A 24,265-nucleotide genomic window follows, 5' to 3' on the forward strand; every position below is an offset into this window, starting at 1 on the left:
CGTTCTGAATCGTGGCATTTCGTGATAATGAAAATGACGCCAATTCAGTGGCGGCAATACATAGTTCGTGGCTTACACCACTGAAAAGAGAAGCTTTCTGGCCGCCTTTTAACCCATATGAACCTACGGTCCTTTTAAAAGGTCGGTAAAAGTATTCTGATTTACGGATCTCTGTAGACGTCTCGGGTTGTATCTCCTAGATGGCATTAGTGGATTTACATAAAGAAACCTTTTTCGCAAATCATACCATAAACTGAGGTTATATTCTACGTGCTATACTTAGATTATTTACACCAAGATAGAGCATAGTGAGAGAGAAAACGTGGCCGAAATAAGATAGCAATATGTTTATTATTTTCGTCAAAATCAAAACACATTCCCGCAGCTCCCTATTGGTGGCTTTCTACCACGTGACCTGGACGTGCGAATGAATTTCATTATGGCCGCCTTCTTTGACAGCTGATGCTTAGGTGCAACAAGTTCAAACTCATCGTTTTGAGTTAACCAAGTGATTTTTGTAGTGAAAACGAGGTTGGACAATAATTATTTGCTGTATTAAGCTGAAAAATGGTTAATTCCTGTGTGATATGTAAAAAAAGCACCAGTAAAGACTGCGGGCGATCCATACATCGGTAAGTAAACACAACAAATAATAATTTACCATAGGCGTAGCTAGGAATACCTAGCTCTCAATATAAGCATATTGTAAACTTATTTTAAAATTTGATTTGGATAATATGAACATCTAAATATAATATTTCTAATTTCAGTTCCAGTAGCACATCTCCAGATGAAAGGCCTGTGACTCCAGAACCATTAGATACTAATAAGCTAGGTAGTGTCAGGGAATCCTCAAAACTGAGTAATTCTGAACTATCCAGAACTTTAACAGCTAGTGATTTGTCTGCTACACTGACTACTTCAGATTTATCTGCTACATTGACTGCTTCAGATTTATCTGATACATTAACCGCTTCAGATTTATCTGCTTTTTTGACCGATACAGAATCCTCTGGTGCTTTGACAGTTTCAGAATTGTCCGGTACTATGACAGCTTCAGAATCGTCAAGCAACTTGGTATCCTCGGAAGTATTAACAGTAGCACATCCAACTACGTAAGTTTTACTTAATTTTATATTTATAATATTGCAAAATATATTCTGGTTCATTATATAAAACCTTCTTATTTCAGTTCTGAAGCTAAAAGTTCTGTACCAAGACCAAGAAAAAGAAAATGTTTTGTTGGTGATGTAAGGGATGAAGATTTCAGGACACCAAAACAAGGAAAATTTGCCTTCTCCCTTGCTAAACGAAAAATTGCAGAACAGAAAAAGAAACTGAAAGCATTGAGGATGAAGAACAGAAGACTGCAACAGAAAATTTCAGATATTTCAGGACTACTGAATAATTTGAGGGAAATGAACCTTATATCCGATAATGCTCAAGATTATATAGAGGTAAGTAAGATTCAGCTTTGCATATATTTGTGGAATGTAATTATTTTCAATATTTCAGGCATCGTTACCAGGTCCTAGTAGAGATATGGTAAATAGACTCATAAGGGGATCAAAAAATCAGAAATTTACACCTTCTCTACGAGCATTTGCCCTATCATTACATTTTTACTCGCCTAGGGCCTATAATTATGTTAGGGAAAAATTCAATAATTCACTTCCACACCCAAAGACTATTTCTAAGTGGTATCAGACCATCGATGGAACTCCTGGCTTCACAACTGAAGCCCTCAGTGCATTGAAGAACAAAGTGCAGCAGTCTGCGGGAGAACAAATTTATTGCAATCTGGTGATTGACGAGATGGCCATTAGAAAAAAAATCGAATTTATTGCTGGTAAATTTTATGGATCAATAAGTTTTGGAGAAAAACCTGAAGTGGATACTTTACCAGAAGCTAAGGAAGCACTTGTGTTTTTAGTTACCTGCATCAATGGTCACTGGAAAATTCCAGTAGGCTATTTTTTGATAGATGGATTATCAAGCAGAGAAAGAGCCAATTTGGTAATTAACTGTCTGGAGTTTTTGAATGAAGTAAATTTGAGAATAACTTCTGTTACTTTTGATGGAGCAGCTTCGAATTTGAATATGGCGAGTCATTTGGGTGCTGATTTTTCGAATCCTCAATCATTGAAGACTCACTTTGAACATCCAGTCACCAAAGAGAAGGTATTAATTTTTCTTGACCCTTGTCACATGCTCAAACTCTTGAGGAATTGTTTAGGAGACAGTAAGATTTTGAAAACAAAAAATGATAAATTAATCAAATGGACCTATCTTGAAGAACTTGTGAATCTCCAAGACACAGAAGGATTGAATGCAGCAACGAAGATAAGAAAACGTCATTTACATTTTGTGAAAGAAAAAATGAGAGTGAAGATTGCTGCGCAGACATTCAGCAGGAGTGTGTCGGATGCTCTTAAATTCCTTGAGTTTGATTTGAAATTGACAAATTTTAAAGGTGCTGAAGAGACTGCAAATTTCTGTCTCTTAGTTAATGATTTATTTGACATCTTGAACTCAAGAAATAAATTCTCTCCATATATATATAAGAGGGCATTATCTTTTGAAAACATTGATTTATACGTGGAAAGGTTTTCTGAAGCAAAAGAATACTTCATGGAACTGACTTTGAATGGAACACCAGTATTATCTTCAAGAAGGAAAACAGGGTTTCTAGGGTTTTTAATATGTATGGAGAGTCTTGAGGAAATATTTAGAATGTATGTGGTGTCAAAAAAATTAGACTTTTTATTGACCTATAAGTTCTCTCAAGACCATCTGGAGGTATTTTTTGGTGCTATCAGGAGTCTGAATGGATACAACAACAATCCCACAGCCAGACAATTTCAGTCAGCATATAAAAAGTTGTTGATAGCAAGGGAAGTGAGAGGTGCTGATTCTGGAAATGTTGTTAATTTGGACAATACATCAATTCTTCATGTTTCGTCATATAAAAAAATAACAATAAATGATCATAAGGAGGACTTGGAGGAGACTGAAGAGTATAAAAATTTGTGTGCAGCGTTAAATGATCATGATTACTTTGGTTCTTCAGGATGGCAATTATCTTCATATATACAGGATGTTTTAATTTATATAGCAGGATTCGTTGTCAAGTCATTGAAAAAATGTATCACTTGCTCAAAATGTCTTGATATGTTGGAGACTTGTGAAACATATTCATTTCTACAGAAAAGAAAAACGTATGGCAATTTATTCAAGGCATCCAAATTTGTCATTAAGATATGCACACAAGCAGAAAAAACAATAAGATATATGATTTCTAACAACCCTAATATTTTGAGTACAAAGTCTGAAAATTTAATCAATAAGTTGATTCATAATTGTATTGTCTGTTTACCAGATGATGTTTTGAATGCATTTGGCAATCATGTATTTGATGAAGGGTTTCTAGAAAGTCATGAATTGCCTTTGATAAAACTGATATTGAAAAGATATTTCACTATAAGAATTCACCACGAGACAAGAAAAATGAGCGATCAAGTGGTGAATCGAGTAAGAAGCATGCTCACACATCTGATTTTGTATCAGAATCAATAAGTTTTTTTTTTATCTTTACAATTGTTAGTTTTAAGTTTTAGGGTGATCAGGGTGTATAAAACACTCTTTTTTGATTGTGTACTTTTCGATCCTGTTTGGATTCAATTACCAAGGACTATAGCAGTAGTAGATATGGATTCTTAGTTATTTTATTATAAACATTTCTGAAGAATCGATTATCAGTATATTTTAGTTACCTATCGTATTTCTTCAAATCATTATTGTAAAAATCATTTATTTTATGTTACATGTTATTTTTTATGGAAGTTATTAATACATCCTTGCTTGATAATCAATCCTGATTATGCAGGCTTTCAAGTTTCAATTGCTATTCCACTATAAATACTGATTCTCCGTCCATTCCATTGCAAAACTCACAAAATTCCAATCATCTATCTTATATAGTGGAACAAAACTATACATTCATAATATCATTTGCTCTCAAAGGTGCAGGTAATGGATGGACAAGGTTTCAGTAAGTAAGTAAGGCCTATTACAGCATTAATGAGAACTGATATGATTATACTTCACACTTGATGTAAAACTGACCTATCTAATACATTTTCATGTCGAACTGGATCAATAAATTTATTGTTATTTTTGTTATTCAATTTAACATAGTATTCAGGTGTAATACCCTTAAATTTCAAACCTTTGCAGTCAAATGAGCTCCATTTGTAATAACATGGTGGTCCCCAATAAAAATCTGGACTCACCTCAGAACAAGATATCAAGCTGTGTTAAAATCCAAATTTAGATACAGCATCATCTTGTATGGTAATAACCTACCATGCAGCCTTATTGAAAAGTGACCTGAATAGATGTATTCGATATAATAGGATTGTTAATAAAATCATTGATAATGATATAACATTCAATTGTATAGGTATTTGTAATTATTAAAACCAGAACAACAATATTTGAATATCATATTTGCTATTTCAAATCTCTTTTCATATTGAATATTTTTTCGAATCGAAAATATGCCTGCACTATAAAAATTCTGCGTATAACAATGATTTAGAATAAGATGAAAACATCGGGAAGGTTAACAAAATTCATAAAAATAATGACATTAATTATGCATCCAATGAAATAATAATTAAAGATTCGATAACCTTTGAAGGATTTATTTCTATTCTTAACAAATTTTTAGATCCACGCCACTGACTTCTATTTACGACAACACACTTTGTTTGTAAACAAACAGTGTTTATTATGGGAACAAAACATTCAGTTCATCTAGTAAGGGATTGCTCCATCTTGTTGTAAATAATCTAAGGTGCTATATCGTTCTGAGATAACATTAGATCTGCACTTCAATTTTGTGGGCTAAATATGAGTGATTATAGTGATAAAAGGTGAGTTCATTCATTATTCTCCAGATTTTTTTTATATACAATATTGAAAGTATATACCATTCGTTCCTTTTAATCGAGCATATTGTCACGATTATGAATACGAGTTAAGTTATACGTCACAAAAATTGTTGGTCCTTTTAAAAGGACGGTAGGATTATACGATACGATTATAATTAGTTCTTTAGATTTCATTATTTTTTATTCATTCGGTTCGGTACAGTGATGGTAAATGGTAATAAAGATATACTTTTAATAATATACTATATCCTTTCAGGTATTGGAAAAAACCTCTTACTTTGAACGAATTGCTTGAAGAAATTGAAAATATCGAAAATGTAACCGACATTCCTGATGAAATAATTTTATTTCCTCCAACGAATGCGAATGAATACAACACTGATGAAGATTCAGGAAATGATGAAAATGTCAGCCCGAATAACCTACCAGGATCCCAGTTAATGGCTGATGTAGAATTTTCCATGAGGGAAAATCGCAGAGAAAATTCAATAGATTCTATAAAAGATTGGGAAAGCGAAGATGAATTACCTTTATCAAATTTTGTAGCCAAGAGATTGAAAAAAACCAAATTATTCAACTATACCCTTGGAAAGGACTTGTTAGAAACTTTTCCTGTATGGAATTCAGTTTCTCATGTAAGGAACAATCGTAGTCCTCTCGAACTATTCAAGTGTTTTTTCGATAAAGATCAGGTAGACGAGATTGTGCATCATACAAATGTATATGCTTCTCAGAAAAATCGACCACCTGATGTTACAGCTGACGATTTATATTGCTTCATTGGGGTATTACTTGTCAGTGGATACTGTTCCGTTTCAAGGAAAAAGATGTACTGGCAAAATTCGACAGACAGCAACAACGCGCTTATATCGTCATCAATTTCGAGAGATCGTTTCCAATATATCATGAGTAATTTTCATTGTGTTGATAATAATATTTTGGATAAAAACGATCGATTTGCCAAAGTAAGACCAATTTTCAATTCGCTCAACAGAAAATTCTTAGAATTCGCCCCGATCGAAGAAGACCACTCAGTGGATGAAGCTATGGTGCCTTATTTTGGGCGCCATGGCTGCAAACAATTCATAAAAGGAAAACCCATAAGATGGGGATATAAATTCTGGGTTGGGGCCACTCGTTTAGGGTATATCGTGTATTTTGAACCTTACCAAGGCTCTAATACTCTTTCATGCGAAAAATATAAGGAATTGGGACTCGGAGCGTCTGTAGTCTTACAATATGCAGACATCTTACAGTCAACCAAATTCGCCAATTTCCACATGTTCTTTGACAATTTCTTTACATCACTGTCATTGATGAAAGAATTGACGCATCGAGAGATACGAGCTACAGGAACAATCAGGGATAATAGACTTCCAAAGTGTCCATTGACAGACGTGAAACAATTCAAGAAGAAGAAAAGAGGTGATTTTCAACATGCACTGGTAGACAACGAGATAGTCATTTGTCGATGGAATGACAATAATGTGATTACGATTGCCTCTAACTCTACTTCCGTATTTCCAACAAATAAAGCAAAGAGATTTTCTCAAAAGGAAAAAAAGTATATTCATATTGATCAGCCTAAACCGATAAAGAGTTATAATGAAAATATGGGTGGAGTTGATCGGAGCGATCAAAACATAGGGCAGTACCGCATTTCGATTAGAGGAAAAAAATGGTATTTTCCATTGGTGACTCATTGTATAGATATGTCCGTTCAAAACGCGTGGTATTTGCAAGTGGTTGAAGGAGGAAAATTGGATCAACTTGCCTTCAGAAGAGCCTTAGCCACGGAACTATTAGAAACTCATAAGGTTTTGACTGGAAGAAAATGTTCGAGAAAATCAGAACATTATAAGGAACATTCTCGATATGATCGAATTGATCATATGATAATATATCAAATGAATCAAACGAAGTGCGCAGTGTGTCATAAAAAGACGAATTTTCGTTGTGAGAAATGTGATATCGGATTACATCCAAAAGAATGTTTCCGCTGTTTTCATACCCAATGATGTTCAGTAATGTTCATATTCCGATATCAAACAATGTATTGCAAATAAAATATCATTCACCTGAATTCATATTTATGGTCACCTCTAGTCCTACCGTCCTTTTAAAAGGACGACGTATATTGCAAAGAGTAAAACATAGATATTTTTTTAAATATTTTTTGTTGGCTTTTCTGGTCATAAAGAGCCCATAAAAGAAGAACCAACTTGATTCGCAAAAAAAAAATATTCCCGGGTTATAAGGGTTAAAGAGCAACACCAGTTTGATAAAGCCTTGCGATCTGGCGAAAGTGTAGACACGAGTAGGTGGCAGTTATGCTCAGTATCGCGAATTTTTTATACAACTGGTAAGTGTTAACTAACATTAAATCCTGTTGAGTTGGCTTTTTCGAATTATTTTGTTTTCCTTCAAATTCAGATGATCTGCTCAAAGCAAGGCAAAAGTTAAAAGTAGCAGAATTATCTTCCAATTTAGAAAGTGAATTGGATGGGGAAGATTTTAGTCGATCGAAAAGAAGAAAGAAAGTTGCAAAAAACTTTATGTTAGTTCTGATGACGAAAGTGGTCAATCAGAAGATAATGAAAATACTTTAACAAGGCCTCCAGCCATCAAAAGCAAGAAGGTGTTCAACAAGAAAATACAAGATTCTGAACTATTACCAGTATCACAGCCGTCTTCAACTCTGGTTGTAGAAGAGAAAGGAAGTTCCGTTGATAGTGAATATTTTGATAGTTTGCAGAGAGGGGGTCTATCAATTCCAACTATTCATGTCAGAATAATTTTTCTCCATATATGGAGAAAAATTATTGTGGTTATTCATCCAATTAGCGATGTATGATCTGACAACAAAAGAGGATAAATCAGTTCCCTTCATAATAGACTTAGTTAACAAAACAAAAATAAAATAAATGATTAAAGTTTGAATTTTAGTTCGGTAACATGACACTCATTTGTAAATTTTGTAAAAAAAAATTGAAATCGAATAGTTTTTACCTCTTACACTTGAAATTATTTCACAGAGCTGAAAATGATTTTCCATGTGGAAAATGTTCCAGAAGTTTTTCTTCCAAAAGGGTCTTACAGAAACATATTCAAAATTGTTCTTCTACTAAAAAAATTCAAAGATACAAAAAAATAATTGGAAATTGTGAGAAACAATCCTCTAATGACGCCAGTGCTAGTGTCGAATTAAATTCTGAGAACACCGCTATACATACTTCACCTTCTTTATTTGATAATACCCTTATGTTCATTTCAAAATTTTACAGTAGGGGAGAGCGGGGCTGAAAGTGCCGCGGGTAAATTGTGCCGACGCGAATATCTCGTAAACAGAAAGAGATAGATATAAGATAGCAGTTATTCACGTAATGCCTAACAGTCCGGGACATGCGCATGCCAGTTTAATTCCGTCCGCCGAAGGGACAGGGTGTCAGTGCATGTGTGTGTATTCGAGCTCTACGTAAGTAAATATTTTCGTCTCAATACTTTTTGGTCACAAGCTGGCATTTTTCGTCCTTTTAATATGAAAGTTTTAGTAAAATGTTTGTCGTTTATCCTAGTTTGTTATGCAGTATGATTATAATGCTTAGAGCGCTTTGATATTTATATGTAGGGCAAAATATCACACTCGCATAAACGGGGTAAAATGTGCCGTTCATGGGGGGCTGCTTGTGCCGCGGCACAACCAACCCCACGGCAACCTTCATTGTTTCTGTAATACTTAAGTTTATGCGAGCACTTGTGGAAGATATAAAATACTTTTTGCCATGATACTTCATCCTGTATTTATTGTCTTTGACAGAATGAGGAATTACAAGCGGAAAACTCAAAGGGGAACTACATCCCAAGATCTTCTAAAAAGAGCGGCTGATGCAGTCATCAAGGATGGACGTAAATTAAAAACAGTTGCACGTGAATTGGAAATTTGCCATACAACTCTTCAAAGGTATGTCAAAAAAATTAAAAGTGGACTTACTCCTTCGGTTGGTTTTAAATCTAGAATGGTGTTTAGTGAAGATCAAGAGGCACAACTGTCTGAGTACATTTTGAAAAGTGCCTCTATTTATTTTGGTCTTCTACCAGAAGAAGTACGACAACTTGCTTACCAGTGTGCCGTGAAGTTTAATGTTCAACACATCCCACCATCTTGGCATACCAATGGTAAGGCTGGCAAGGATTGGTTTACAAACTTCCTGAAGAGGAACTCTACTCTTGCAATAAGAACACCAGAAGCTACCAGTGCCGGACGCGCGAGCTCGTTCAACAGATATAATGTAAATCAATTTTTCGAAAAACTTGGCGACTTGATTACAAAATATAATCTTACTCCTTCACGTATATGGAATTTGGACGAGACTGGTGTCACAACTGTGTTAAAACCGAAAAAAATTTTGGCTGAAAAAGGAACAAAGCAAGTAGGAGCAATTGTTTCATCTGAACGTGGAACTTTAGTCACTGTTGAGCTAGCGGTGAGTGCTCTGGGAAACTCGATTCCGCCGATGTTTGTTTTCCCGCGTTTGAAATTTAAGGACCTGTTTATCCGAGGTGGTCCTCCTGAGTGTATTGGGGCTGGTAATCAATCCGGTTGGATGACAAACAAAGAGTTCTTAGTGTTTATGGATCATTTCATAAAGCATACTAAGCCTAGTCCTGATGAACCAGTGTTATTACTACTAGACAATCATTCATCTCATATTGATATTGATGTGATCGAAAAGGCCAAGAAAAACTCTGTTATATTATTATCATTCCCACCACACTGCACCCACCGTCTGCAACCCCTGGATGTTGGTGTCAACGGCCCATTCAAAGCATACTGTTCTAAAGCTCAAAACAACTGGCTGAGAACTAATCCCGGGAAAACTATGAGCATTTATGAAATACCAGGTATTGTAAAATACGCTTTGCCGCTTGCAGCAACTCCTATCAATATAAGCAACGCATTTAAAAAGGCTGGCATTTGGCCCTATGACCCAAATATCTTCACAGACAAAGATTATGCGCCGTCTTCTGTCACTGACCGCCCGATGCCAGAAAATCGACCCTCACAAGATACAGACCACTTTCCTGTCCCTCTAAACAATCAAGAAAGGACTGCTGAATATCTTAATGACTCAAATAATGTCGGCTGCAATATAGAGATTGAGACTACTCCATCAATTCTACAGCAAAGCGACTGCAGCGTTGAACCATCAGGTAATCCAGAACATGTGGGACGTCAATGCTCTCAGGAGACTACCCCTTGTTGCAGCTTCCAACTTCCTCAATCATCAGCTGATAACAACGCGGGAGATGAAAATACAATAATTTTCTCACCAGACCTCATAAGACCACTGCCTAAAGCACCTCCTCGATTAGTTGGACGCAATAAAGGACGTAAAAGAAAGACAGCTGTTCTTACGGACACTCCAGAGAAGGATGCTTTGGCCGAAGAACATGCTAATAAAAAGAAGAAAAAAGAGATTGAAACTACAAAGAAGGGTAAAGGAAAATGCACGGGACAAGGTAAACAAGCAAAAAGAACGACTAAGAACCCCGCTAAGAGAAGAGTCTTGCAAGATGATGACACTTCTGATGAGGAACAAGATTGGTATTGCATCATATGTTGTGACGCATATTCTAATTCTGCCCCTAGAGAAAAATGGATTCAATGCATAGAATGCAAGAATTGGGCCCATTCACAATGTATTGACGATGAAGAAAGCCCAGCATTTGTATGTCCAAATTGCTATTCTGATCAGTCATCTATAGAGTAACTGGTTTTGTTTTCTCTAAAAGACCAAATATAAGTTTTTTAATTTACAATTCGGAAGAAATCTTCTTTATTTTTTTTAATGTAGTCCTGAGAGACTGATATATTCAATAATTGATCTCATTTGTTCAAAAATAAGTTCAAATTGTTGACTGAAATGTGTTTTTATATTTGCAATAGCTAAATAAGTAAAGATATTATGTTTTTCTTTATTATTATGCTTATTGTTATATATAACTGAATTTTAAGTTATGTTGATTAGTTAAAAGTATAAGCAATAAATATATTGTTGAAAAAAATTGTGTTTTTAAATCCTAAATTAATTTTCATTCACGTAAAACACCTTTAATTATCAACGGCACAACCGACCTCAGCTACGGCACAACTCGCCCCAAAGTGGGGTTGGTAGTGCCTTCCCGACTTTGCTTAAAAAAATGACCTTTTCTTGAAAACCATTGAAATTGTGTCAAATCTGTGAGTGAATTCTTATTGTAGATTAAATTTGGCTTATGATGAACTACTTCTTTCAGAAATAGTACTTTTCTTATCCGAATCATATGAGAATTTGTCAAAATCGGCACGTTCAGCCCCGCTCTCCCCTAATCCATCAATGACTAGAAAGAGTATTCAAGAGATTATTGATAGCAGTTCAGTTTTATTTGCACACTTTTCAGATGATATAATGAAAGAAATAAAATCTTTGAATATTTTGGATGAAATTGCTCTGGAAAAAATTTCAAGTATTGTAAACAAGAAACCATTTCAACCATTTTGCACTGAATACAAACGATTTCGGTTGTTTGAGTCAATGAATACCCTTATAAAGCCTGAGGCCTTCAAACTTGGAGAAATTTTTGATAATGAAACAAATTGTCAATCTATCAGTATGGACCTCAAAACCTGTGAAGCATATATAGTACCCATACAAAAAGTACTCAAATCTGTTCTTGAAATTTCTGGTATCATGGAAAAATTGATTAGGAATATTGAAAATGAAAGTATGTCCAATGATACAATTTCTTCTATATTCTCATCTCTTCTCTGGAAACGCATTAAGAGCAAGTATTGTAATAAACTCTTGCTACCCTTGTTTGTATACTTCGATGATTACGAACCTTTAAATCCATTAGGTACAGCTGCTGGAGTTTATAAAATTGGAGCTGTATATTTCACCATAGGAGCTATTCCCCCATCATTTTCCTCTAAACTGACGAATATTTTCTAATGGGGACTATTTCATTCAGCTGACAGAAAAACGTTTGGCAATAAAAAAGTTTTCTCTAAATTTATCGAGGATATGAAAATATTAGAATCAGAAGGCATTGAAGTATGTTATGGAAATGAAATTATCAGAGTATATTTCTGTTTATTTGCTCTCATTGGAGATAATTTAGGAATCCATAGTATTACCGGTTTTACAGAAAGTTTTTCAGCTGAGTTCACTTGTCGAATATGTCAATGCCAAAAAAAAACTCAGCACTCTATGGTTGAGGAAGATCCAGATTTAATTAGAACAGAAGAAAATTATGAAACAAATTTAGAACAGAAATCTTTTGGTATAACAGAACCATGTTTTTGGAATGAACTTTCAACTTATCATAATATCACAAATAGCTCTTGCGATATAATGCATGACATATACGAGGGTGTCTGCCGCTATGATTTGGGTCATATTCTGTATTATTATGTGGTAACAAAAAAAATATTCTCATTAGAAATTTTGAACGAACGTATAAAATATTTTGATTATAATGATTTATGTGACATAGGAAATCGTATTCCACAGATTACAAAGCGACAGTTAGATAATCGAAATACATATTATCATATCTGCATCAGAAATGGCAGCTTTCGTGGGATATATACTGTTCATCATCGGGGATCTGATAGAGGAAAATGATGAGGTTACCAGCTTTCTATGTCTTCTGGTAGAAATTGTTTACATTGTTAGTAAAGCCACTACTTCCTGTGAAGAATTAGATTATCTAGGTCATTTAATTAAGAATCATAATCAGTTGTATGTTTCACTCTTTCAAGATACTTTGAAACCGAAGCATCATATGCTTATACACTATCCAAATATTATAAAAAAGGTTGGTCCTTTATGTTTTCTGTCTTCTATAAGGTTTGAAGCATTTCACAAAATTGCTAAAACTAATGCTCATATTATTTCATCTAGAAGAAATATTATATTTACTTTATCCATGCGTCATCAGTTCCAACTTTCATATAGATTGCTTTCCCAAGAAGGTTTTGTAGAATGCATCGAATAAGGACACTCAGCAATTCCCAGAGATCTTTTTGATGACGATTCATTGAAAGAAAAATTAGATCAGGTTGGTTTGCAAAAAAACGCAGTTTTAGTGAACTCTTTAACTATTAATAAAATAACTTACAAACCCAATTTATGTCTCCAAGTTCATCATAACGAATTCGAACCTCAGTATGCAAAAATTTTATGCATAATCTACGAGTCTGATAGTAAAATTTATTTTTACTGTGAATCTCTCAGAAGCATAGGGTATTCAACTCATTATCAGGGTTTTATTGTGGAAAATGATGGAAATGCTCACAAAAAATTGATTAATTTTAATTCATTGAGTTGCATATTTCCTGTAGCTCTTCATAAAATGAATGATCGCAATTTACGGATAATTCATAAATTCAAACAGAGTTTGTGATCAAAGTCAACTGCACGGGGTGAGTATAGTGAGTCCCGTAGACTAGGCCGTTTCTTTAACTTTTTGGGGAACTGATTCGAAACTTTTCCAACAATTTCAGAACAATCAGAGAAAAATTTTATAGACAACTTCACCCTTTACTAAGCAAATTGTTATGTTTGATGTTTATTTTAATACGTCTGTTACAATTTTTTTAAACATATAAGTATTGTTTATTTTGTTCATTTGACTCAAAGAATGAATATTTTATTATTTCAGAATTTTGATATTTATTTTTATACGTCTTCGTTACTATGTTTTTTTGAACATATGAGTACCTATAGTATATATGTGATATATTGTTAATTTATTTTGTTAATACGAGTCGAAGAATAAATACTTAATTTAATTCCTGAATTTCATTTTGACCAGCTTACTGAATATTCATTTTCACAGGTAATAATGGAGTAGGATTTCAAATGATAATAATGAACTAATATATTGATTTGAAAGGATCGAAATGTTTTATTTGATTCAAAAAAATCTTTATTGGTAGATAATACAATAAACATGAAAAATAAAATAATGATGAATATTCATGATAAATCAAATGTTTATTGGAATCAACAGAATATATATGTTACGGGCAATGTAATTATTTAGGTCAGTATTCATAATGCTTGGTTATTATGAATAATGACCATTAAAATTGGGCAATTTGATAAATTTCAATTACTTTACGATAACTTCTCACATTGCCCGGTCATTATGAATACTGCTATTATTTATTTGGGCACTTTGATTAATTGACAGCAATGGGACAATCACGTGCGTGTGATGTGATTTTGGCTGGCCAATCAGCATTCATTCTTTGTCGCTCGCTGCCTGTGTCCGTACCTGTGGCTTGCGTCGCATTATTTACGTTTTCTCGTTGCCTTTGGATGTTATTTAGCTTATGTGCGACAAATGCTTATTGATATATCTCTTAAATTCTGTCTATTTAGTGTTAGTGATTTTTCTATAAAATAAAATGCAGGAACAGTCAATAACTGATGTCAGTGACATGAAGCATCGTTTTAATGAACGTCTGGATGAATTATGTTCCTCAAAAGCTCAGAATACACAAATTCTCACAAAGCCTCAATATTTGGATTTAATAGAAAAGGTTAAAACATCTAGAAGCAAAGTGGTAAATAAAAAACCTGAGGATTATCAGCGTTTACGTAGGTTTGATGTAATGACTATTGGAGAGAAGGAAAAGTTAATAGTTCCTGTAGAGGAAGGTAAAGAGCAGATAAGATTTTACGTACATCGGGAAGAGATATTTCAACTCTTACATGATGCACATATAGCAATTGGGCACGGTGGTCGAAACCGTATGGAAAAAGAGGTAAATTCAAAGTATAAAAACATTACAAGGGAAATGATTGTCACATATCTAAATTTATGTATGACCTGCGAAAAAAAACACAGTGTGCCAAAAAAAGGTTTAGTTGTTAGACCGATACTAAGTAAGAGTATGAATTCAAGATGTCAAGTCGATTTAATTGACATGCAGTCACAAGCTGATGATCAATATAAATTCATACTTGTATACCAAGACCATCTTACTAAATTTATTCAACTTCGACCTCTTAAAAGCAAAAGAGCAGAAGAAGTAGCTTATGTGCTTTTGGATATTTTTGCAATTTTTGGTGCGCCCAGTATTTTGCAAAGTGATAATGGGAGAGAATTTGCTAACAGTACTATTAGCGAACTATGTAGCATGTGGCCCGAGTTGAAGATGGTGCATGGGAAGCCCAGACACTCTCAAAGTCAGGGTTCCGTAGAACGTGCGAATCAGGACGTGGAAAATATGCTTTGTTCGTGGCTAGAAGACAATAGCACCAGGAAATGGTCACAAGGTTTACGTTTTGTACAGCTAATGAAGAACAGAGCTCATCATAGTGGCATCAACTGTACTCCGTATGAGGCCATGTTTGGGACAAAGTTGAAAGTTGGTCTAAAAAGTTTTCTACCCACAGATGTTCTGAATAATATAAATTGTGAAGAGGACTTAGAAGTTTTAGTAAGAGATCAAAATAATGTACAGTCTGTAGAAGAAGGTCCTCTGCAAAATATAACTGAGTCACATGTGTTAGCGGAGCTCCCAGGTCCAAGTCAACATGATGAGGAGGAACTACTTTCTCTTGATAGTTATGTTCAAACTGATTTACATAATAAAGAATTTCAAGAACCTTTCGGACATGAAGATTCTCCGGAAGAACCCTATGTGAAAAAAAGGAAAGCCGACATATTAAAAATTAGGCAGATTTCAGCAAGAAATCTAAAAAAACAAGCTGAAAAAATGATTCAAGCTTCTACCTCAAAATTCCCTGATGCTAAAAAAGGTGACACAGTTAGAGTTCGAGTCCCAGATGTCGACAGAGGTCGCGCCGATGGAAGAAATATTTTGGCATTTGTTCTTGAAGTAACAGATGCTAATATGTATAAATTAGGCACGAAACACGGAATTCTAAATCAACTTTATGCCAGGAACCAATTTACAATATGTAATGAGAAGTTTATATATGATGAAGATATTCCACAGAGAGAGATTTCACTAAGAGAATGTGCAAGATTGTCATCCAAGACAGGGGGCCAAGGCTATAGGCGATGTAGCTGTAAAGGTGGCTGTAAATCCGACAAGTGCAAGTGTCGTAAAGAAAAAAAGTTATGTAACTCAAAATGTCACCAAAGTGGTAGCTGCTCTAATAAATAGATATTATTATTGACATTTTGTGTAAATATAAATTTGTAAGTACGTACATATCTAATACTTTATTTTTATTTGGACTTAACTTCTGTTGGTACTTATTTCATCGCCACCGGTTTGTTTGTCAGCATTGGAAATTTTATTTGTTATTTTTGTTTCTTACTTTGTCAGTTAGATATGTAGAAATTTGTTATTTTTTATAAGAAATATGAATAAAAATTATTCTTAAATTGCCCACTTGACTTTTAGCATTATCCAAAATGACCGGGCAATGTGATATTTGCAGCATAATTTATCATTTTGTCATATCCTTTTGGGCACTTTTTAAATTGCCCGGGCATTATAAACAATGCCCAATTATTTACATTGCCCGTAACATATATATTGAAATACAAATAAGCTTATTCTACACAGTCTTCACTCAGTTTTTGTGCTGAACAATTATTCTTGGGACTAAAAGAGCATTTATTTGACCCTAATGAATATATATTCAATTTCAATAAAATATATGTTCTGGTGTACAAAAGATATATTCCATAGGAAGTGAAAATATCAACAAAATCCCTTATTTAGGCCAAACCTAGCTTTATTGAAACCATTTTTAAAGAAATCATTTGTTATGGGCAAAGCAGGCTGTATTAAATCAAATAAATATTTTTCTCAGTGTACCCAGAGACTCTCTCTGTCCATAGTGTCCGTAGTGTCGTACCATTCGTACGTGGTGATACGTTAAAATACGTTAAAATGGCGTTCTGTATCGTGGAATTTCGTGATAATGAAAATGACGCCAATTCAGTGGCGGCAATACATAGTTCGTGGCTTACACCACTGAAAAGAGAAGCTTTCTGGCCGCCTTTTAAAGAGCAACACCGGTTTGATAAAGCCTTGCGATCTGGCGAAAGTGTAGACACGAGTAGGTGGCAGTTATGCTCAGTATCGCGAATTTTTTATACAACTGGTAAGTGTTAACTAACATTAAATCCTGTTGAGTTGGCTTTTTCGAATTATTTTGTTTTCCTTCAAATTCAGATGATCTGCTCAAAGCAAGGCAAAAGTTAAAAGTAGCAGAATTATCTTCCAATTTAGAAAGTGAATTGGATGGGGAAGATTTTAGTCGATCGAAAAGAAGAAAGAAAGTTGCAAAAAAACTTTATGTTAGTTCTGATGACGAAAGTGGTCAATCAGAAGATAATGAAAATACTTTAACAAGGCCTCCAGCCATCAAAAGCAAGAAGGTGTTCAACAAGAAAATACAAGATTCTGAACTATTACCAGTATCACAATTTCCTAATGGTATGCTTATATAACTTTCATCTTCAAACGTGACATTAATTTTGTTCCTATTCTGTTCCGTTTAGAATATACTCAGTTATCGCAAGCATCACTAGGACGTCAATCATTGCACCAGAGTTCTAGTTCGTTGTTGAAGTCGCTCAATTCTTCTGCACCATCTCTTGGAAGCAGAGTGGATTGCATCTCTACACCGGTTTTTGAAAGAAACAGTACAGTGCATCCCATTTTGGGTGAGACAGCCAGGTTTCTCGCTTGTTATTTAAGATAGAGCCTTGCGGTTTTCACGTTCCTGTCCTACTTTTTCGTGAAACTCAAGTTGGTCTAATCAGATTCTGTATAACTTTTTCCGTTCAAAAGATACAGGGTGATTTTGGAAATTGATACTTTTCGGACCCCTTCTTTATCTCCGAAATTATAAGAAATAATGCTGAGCTGAAAACTACGTCTGAATCAGAATTCTGCGTAGAATCCAGTGGCGTACTCAATATTTTTTTTCGGGTTAAGGTTTTGAAGATTCAACACAAACCTATATTTTCTTTAATGGAACACCCTATATATCATTACTTCGTTGAATTCGTTATTTTTTTCCCTTCAAAATGATATAATATGATACTATGTAGGTAGGATGTTCAGAAATGTTAAAAAAACACGAAAACGTCAAATAATGATAATTTTTTTGTAAATGGGCCATGAATTTTCTATGTTTCAATAAAAGGATTATTACTTTCGATTTTTAAAAATAGTAGGTCATTGATGACACAAACATCCTTGTTGTTATTATGGCTACTATGCATTTGGGAGAATTGTTTTATCAAGTAGGCATTGGAGGGAAAAAACCAATCTGATCTAGCTGTCATCGCTATAAATTATTGTTATTATTATTGATTCTTCTTTTCTATGGGAAATCCATTGCCCATTAACAAAAAATCATCATTATTTGATGTTTTAGTGTCTTTTTAACATTTCTGAACATCCTACCTACATAGTGCCATATATCATTTTGAAGGGAAAAAAATAACGAATTCAACGAAGTAATGATACACATAGTGTTCCATTTAAAAAAACATAAGTTTGTGTTGAATCTTCTAAACCATACCCCGAAAAAAAATAATGAGTACGCCACTGTATTCTACGCAGAATTCTGATTCAGAAGTAGTTTCACCTCAGCATTATTTCTAATAACTTCGGAGATAAAGGAGGGGTCCGAAAAGTATCATTTTCCAAAATCACCCTGTATCTCTTGAACGAAAACAGTTATGCAAAATCTAATAAGACCAACTTGAGTTTCACGAAAAAGTAGGACAGGAACGTGAAAACCGCAAGGCTCTATCTTAAATAACAAGCGAGAAACCTGGCAGTCTCACCCAAAATGGGATGCACTATACACCTTCAGCTAGCCATTTAAGTGTGACAGGTTTGTTTGAAACATATAAGTAAATTAAAATGATATAGTGAGTCATTTTAACTTTCAGACAAGCTTATAAAATTAGTGTCGCATGTTAAGCAACAGAATGATCACATATTAGCATGGATTGCTAAACAAAATATCAACACCACAAGTGTTATGACCCCTGATGACCTCCCCTTTTCATTTCCACTTGAAAGTTTTGATGAGCTGAATGAATTTGATGAGTATATAAGGAATAATATTGACAAGTTCAAAGCATTGGTATGTTTTATTATAAAGTAATCATTCAGAATGACTAAAGGATTTTTCTTATCCTTAGGAATCATACTTATCGACATTAGGGGGAAAGAGCATTACTTCTATAACAAATCGAATCATTAAACATCTTTTATCAGATGTTTTAACAGTTGAGTTCAATTATTTTGGACAGAGATCTCTTAAAAGGCCATTTTGTGACTTGACGTTGAAAAATTTGATAGTGGGTAAGAAATTTCTCATCTTGCACTTGAAATCAATTTACACATATGTATTCATATTTTAGGAGATATCAAAAAGAGCCATCCCAATTCAACAAACAAAGAAATTGAAGATCATATATGTATTATAGGTAGTGTCATAACCATGTCAACTTAAGACGTCATTTCGCCTATTAGTTGTGTCGTCTTTAAAACGTCATTTTTATCGTCCAAGTAACGTCATAATATGAAACAAGACGTCATTTTGCCTGTGACAATAGGTCGTCAATTTAGGGTTAATTTGTCGTCATTCTGAGCGTCCCTGAGACGTAATTGGTCAAAAAGTTGAACGTTATAGTGACGTTAATTTCACGACAGTGTGCTACCTGGGATACTTCGTACCTATTAGACGTGAAGATGACGTCGCTTAATGACGTCGATTCGCTGTGACATATTGACGTCACATTTACGTCTCTTTCACGTCGATTCTTCTTCTTCTTCTCAAATCACTTATTGGTGATTTAATGGGTTCGCATTTAGCATGTACCCAGATTGGTTTTCACGTCGATAATTTGGTCATTTCGACGTACTGAGTGACGTGTGTTTGACGTGAAAATGACGTATGAATGCTGGCTGGGTATGCCTAGCGTACTACCTATAGTACACTAAAATTTTCCTACTTCCTATGAAAATAAATTAATTTAAATAATATTTCCGTTTTTTGTTGATGCTTTTAACCAACAATTCCAAAAAATATTATAAAAACAATCAAAATTTAACTTTTAGGCATATCTGGGTTAAAGAAAGCCTATGATGAGCAGTTGCCAATTGCGATTGCTAAATATAAAGATCTTCAGAAAATGTGTAATGACTTAACTATTCCAAAGAACTATCATAACTTTTATAATTCCATAAAGGCCGATAAAATAAGAGATAATTTGCCGGAGCCAAATGAAAGCGAGGATTCAGATGAAAGCTAAATTATTCTAACAAATGATGTTTTCTACTATATTATTATTTCGTCTATCTTTGTAGTTTTTAATATTAGAAAGTTCTTTTTGTTCCAGTTTTACCATAATAAAGATTGATATGGTTCCACTTATATGCATTTTATTAAAAACATTACAATGCTACAATCACGAACGTAGCTTTTTTCTAAAATTAATGGATATTTTCGTGAATCTCTGCTAATATTTCTAAAATATAACTCCTACATCTGTTGATAAAAGTACAAAAAAAAATTTGCTTAAAATCCTGATTTTTTACAACTAATTGAAAGTTTAAAACTCAAATATTTGCTAACGCTGATTTTGCACATTCGTGAGTGTGGCATTGCATCGACGATATGTGTGTGTGGCCGACCCACATCTCGAGGGCACGAGCCGTCACTGATCTTGGCTTATGGATATGAAGCAAAAAAAACTTGAAAATGAAATACTTCTCATCAATGGCTGTTTGAATAATTAACCAAAATTAGTAACATCTTATTTAAGAACTATATATGACCAATCAATGAATTGAAGATGAACATAAACGCTATACCTGTGTATGATAAACTCTGAAAGTGTATTCAGTGAATCAGAATAACGAATCTTCAGACAATTCCAGGTTGTTCTTAAGTAAACCTTCATTCCAATTAGGCTTATCATTTGGCGAGCTGACCTTGAAGTACGAATGTTTAAAGAAAATATTTTCGTTCTTCCATTTCAATTCTACAATAATGTTATTCATTCAATTAATATTCTTTTGGATCGGATGTAAGAGCGTTTTATGTTTTATGATAAATATATGTAAAATCATTACAGTTAGAATAAAAAATTCAGATTCAACATTCTTTTCTTTTAGATACGTTTAACTTGATTTTCATTTCAAATAATTGATATTAAATTGTTTGCATTTATACCAGATATAAGCAATAATAAAGGGATAAAGGATGGTGACTTACTGATATTGTGATATTTGCTGCTTGAACTGATCTTCACTCCATGATGTTAGATGATTCAACTGGTCAGCAGTTCACTCAATTCCTTCTAGGTAGAAAAACAGCATTTTCAAAATAACTCCAACCATAGTTCGAAGACACATTTCAATTGAGACATTATGAACTTTATTTACATGAACGACGAGTTTCTGCTATTCATTTTCACAGAGATGACAACAATTCTTGAATAACCGACTATCGATATAAGCAGCATTGTTCACTACGAAACGTGTCGGTTACGAATGAAATGAGACCAGCGATCTGCGATGGCATGGCATTACTAGAATTGGCGCCAAATCACAAATGCCCGGATGCCACATTGCCGCCACATGCTCGCTCGACGCTCACTTACTACCTGACCTGGATCAACCGTCGAACGAAGCAAGACGGAACCACAGATAGTTTTTGAAGGAACAGTAAAGTAGTGGGGCAGGGACTGAGTCACAAACACATTATTTAGTTTAGTTCAGAGAAAATAATATTTCTCTACACTATGAAGGCGATGAACTATGTATATGTATTAGGCGCAATGTTGCCAGACGTGCAGTTTTATCCGTATTAATACAGAATTATCGAAATTCGAACAGAAAACTACAATATATAATCTGTTGATCTCTGACGCCTATAATTGGACATTTCATTCACCATGATGAATGTGAAAGAAATATAATATGGGATGAATAACCTATCATAATTATCTGGTGTTTAAATTGAAGTATCTATCTCGCCAAATATTGAGGGAAACATAAATGATGGTCATCAAGAGGGGCAAGGGCGTAGATCTTTTTTTTTCTTAGGGGGTGGGGTAATCTATAATGTAAGAAAAAGAGGTTTGATAACGATATTTCAACCAAATTACTCGAAATAATTATTTTTTATTACCAATTCGATTGCTATTATCTTATACTGGGTGTTCCTGAATTGGAGTTACAGAGGAAAACTAGAGATTCCTTGGATAATTTTAAAAACAAAATGGCTCATAAACATGAGCCCGGAAACGCTTTGTTTTCGAGATACAGGGTGTTTCTGGTAGTCCTAGTTTTCATGATGCCCAACCAGTTTATCGTATCTTTATCAATCTTCGCTACATTGTTGGTACCTAAATAAGTAATTATAAGAAACTTATTTTGTCACAGCTACCTAACTGGATCTTTATAATAATTTGGATCTTCCTGAAAATTACAATAGATTTTTTTGTCGAAATCGATTGCAGATACGACAAAACTACTACAAACTAAAAAGTGTAGTACTGAACCATAGTTTGTTTTTAAATTACCAGTTGTTCACAAGAAAATAATTCTGAAGGTAAGAAGAGGGCACCCTTCCAGAAAAAATTCACCCTCTAGATTCGCATTCAAAATTAGGATATCACATGAGGAAAACTTCAAATTGGAATATCTATTCCATCGTTTTTTCTAATATTAAAAATGAATACGTAAAACGTATTTCGTATTGTTGTCAAAAATTCGTTTTGAATTTGATAATAGATGATAGATAGTTTTTTCTAATATTAAAAATGAAAACGTAAAACGTATTTCGTATTGTGAAAAATTCGTTTTGATTTTGATGATAGATAGTTTTTTCTAGGGAGGGGTAATCTGTCATGCTCCGAGGGACTCCCACTGAATTCAACACTGATCCCCTTAGACTTAGCTCCGCTTTTGAATTTCACCATTCATAAATTACTCAATGTATCTGGCAACACTGAGTAGAAGACAGACGAATTTTGTCCATTGGCGTAACGTACAGTGACCAGATTTAGTAGATGTTTCGCATTTCCATGAAATTTTCAGTAGGAAGAAATCAGTTGGTAGATTTTAGTAATTTTAGAAATCTAACCGAGACGGTTGGGAACTGGGATATCTAGACTGTTCCTATGAATCAATTCATTGTTCTTTGAGGTTCTATGCGGTTCTAGAAGTACCTTCATTCAGATAATAAATCATAAAATATAAAATTTCTTTGGGGGCTGTAGGCTGAGAATAACTACGAAAGGTGATGGAATCTCCGAAGAGTATCTCATTTAAAACAGATATTTTAGATATTCATTTCACATTACAGAATCTTTTTTTTTATGACCTTTATTTTATAGAGAATATTTACGAATCTTTGTATTCTCAATCAATTAAATTATTTAGATTCATATCATTTTGTAATATGGGACTATGGGAGCATATGTTCAATTGTTGAAAGCAAATCAAAAACACCATAAAAAATATTGATAATCTTGAATCGAATTGATTAATTCTAATTCTGAAAGTTACTATTGAAATGAAATACTTATAATTATTATAATAATTCTTATCATAAAATGAAAGGATCTTTGAATAATTTCCGCGAAATGTATTTTTCATTAGTCTTCAGATTCAATTTCGAAACGTATCTTGTATCTAGTTCTAGTATCTCGAACACTGATGTTCAAAGTATTTTGTATTTGGTTATTTGTTACTGGGTATCTTGTTCATCATTGCCACTATTGCCAGAGATTTCATGATTTTGGCAATATTTAAAGTTATGTGGTAAAAAAACTTTTGTGGAAATGAGTAATTTCTCAAAAAGAAACACAATTCGGTAAAATATTTTCTGATCGAACAAAAAATCTTATGTATCGACTTTGTATCCATAGTCAAAAATAATGAATATGTATTTTGTCCAAGCAAGTATTAAACAGAATACCTACATACTGAGGCAGGTATAAAGGTCGTGAAGAATAAAATCTCAAAATTTGATTAGGTTAGTATCCCGTTGGCCAATAGTCGATGAAAAAACAATAGTATTATTTACAGAGTTGGGTAAACGACAGTGAAAATTCAAATAATAACAATAAACACGTATAAGGTCGAGAAATTGGTACGTACGCAAAAAAGTTCCATTATGTTAGGATTCTTCCGTTGCCTAATTCATATTTTCATTCAAATTCTCATTTTTCTGATACTTGTACACAGAAATATTCCCGAAGGCACTAAAAAAAATTACAAAAACGATTTTTAC

General features: G+C 33.9%; 4 protein-coding genes and 1 long non-coding RNA gene across 8 annotated transcripts in view; 3 read left to right on the forward strand and 2 right to left on the reverse strand.

Annotated features, from left to right (window-relative positions):
• Positions 1-21,655, reverse strand: part of LOC123679782 — a 96,292-nt gene extending 74,637 nt beyond the window's left edge. Inside the window, exon 1 of the long non-coding RNA XR_006747431.1 lies at positions 21,239-21,655. This is a non-coding gene — a long non-coding RNA (uncharacterized LOC123679782). The remainder of the gene's footprint in view (positions 1-21,238) is intronic.
• LOC123679769 (potassium voltage-gated channel subfamily H member 8) overlaps positions 1-24,265 on the reverse strand; it is a 444,333-nt gene that overhangs the window by 163,431 nt on the left and 256,637 nt on the right. The gene's annotated exons all lie outside the window — the stretch shown is intronic.
• Positions 87-7,038, forward strand: LOC123679773 (piggyBac transposable element-derived protein 3-like). Its single transcript, XM_045617259.1, has 3 exons — positions 87-270; positions 4,859-4,937; positions 5,212-7,038. The coding sequence occupies exons 2-3, from the start codon at positions 4,915-4,917 to the stop codon at positions 6,971-6,973; spliced, it is 1,785 nt and encodes a 594-aa protein (XP_045473215.1). The 5' UTR covers positions 87-270; positions 4,859-4,914; the 3' UTR covers positions 6,974-7,038.
• On the forward strand, positions 8,244-10,841 carry LOC123679771. The gene is made up of 2 exons (XM_045617257.1): positions 8,244-8,430; positions 8,773-10,841. The coding sequence occupies exons 1-2, from the start codon at positions 8,339-8,341 to the stop codon at positions 10,724-10,726; spliced, it is 2,046 nt and encodes a 681-aa protein (XP_045473213.1). The 5' UTR covers positions 8,244-8,338; the 3' UTR covers positions 10,727-10,841.
• Positions 18,825-19,766, forward strand: LOC123679779. The gene is made up of 3 exons (XM_045617264.1): positions 18,825-19,099; positions 19,158-19,320; positions 19,380-19,766. Exons 1-3 carry the CDS (start codon positions 18,995-18,997, stop codon positions 19,469-19,471), a joined length of 360 nt encoding a protein of 119 aa, XP_045473220.1. The 5' UTR covers positions 18,825-18,994; the 3' UTR covers positions 19,472-19,766.

The sequence above is a fragment of the Harmonia axyridis genome, chromosome 5 (genome assembly GCF_914767665.1).
Source record: "Harmonia axyridis chromosome 5, icHarAxyr1.1, whole genome shotgun sequence".
Taxonomy (NCBI): Eukaryota; Metazoa; Arthropoda; class Insecta; order Coleoptera; family Coccinellidae; genus Harmonia; species Harmonia axyridis.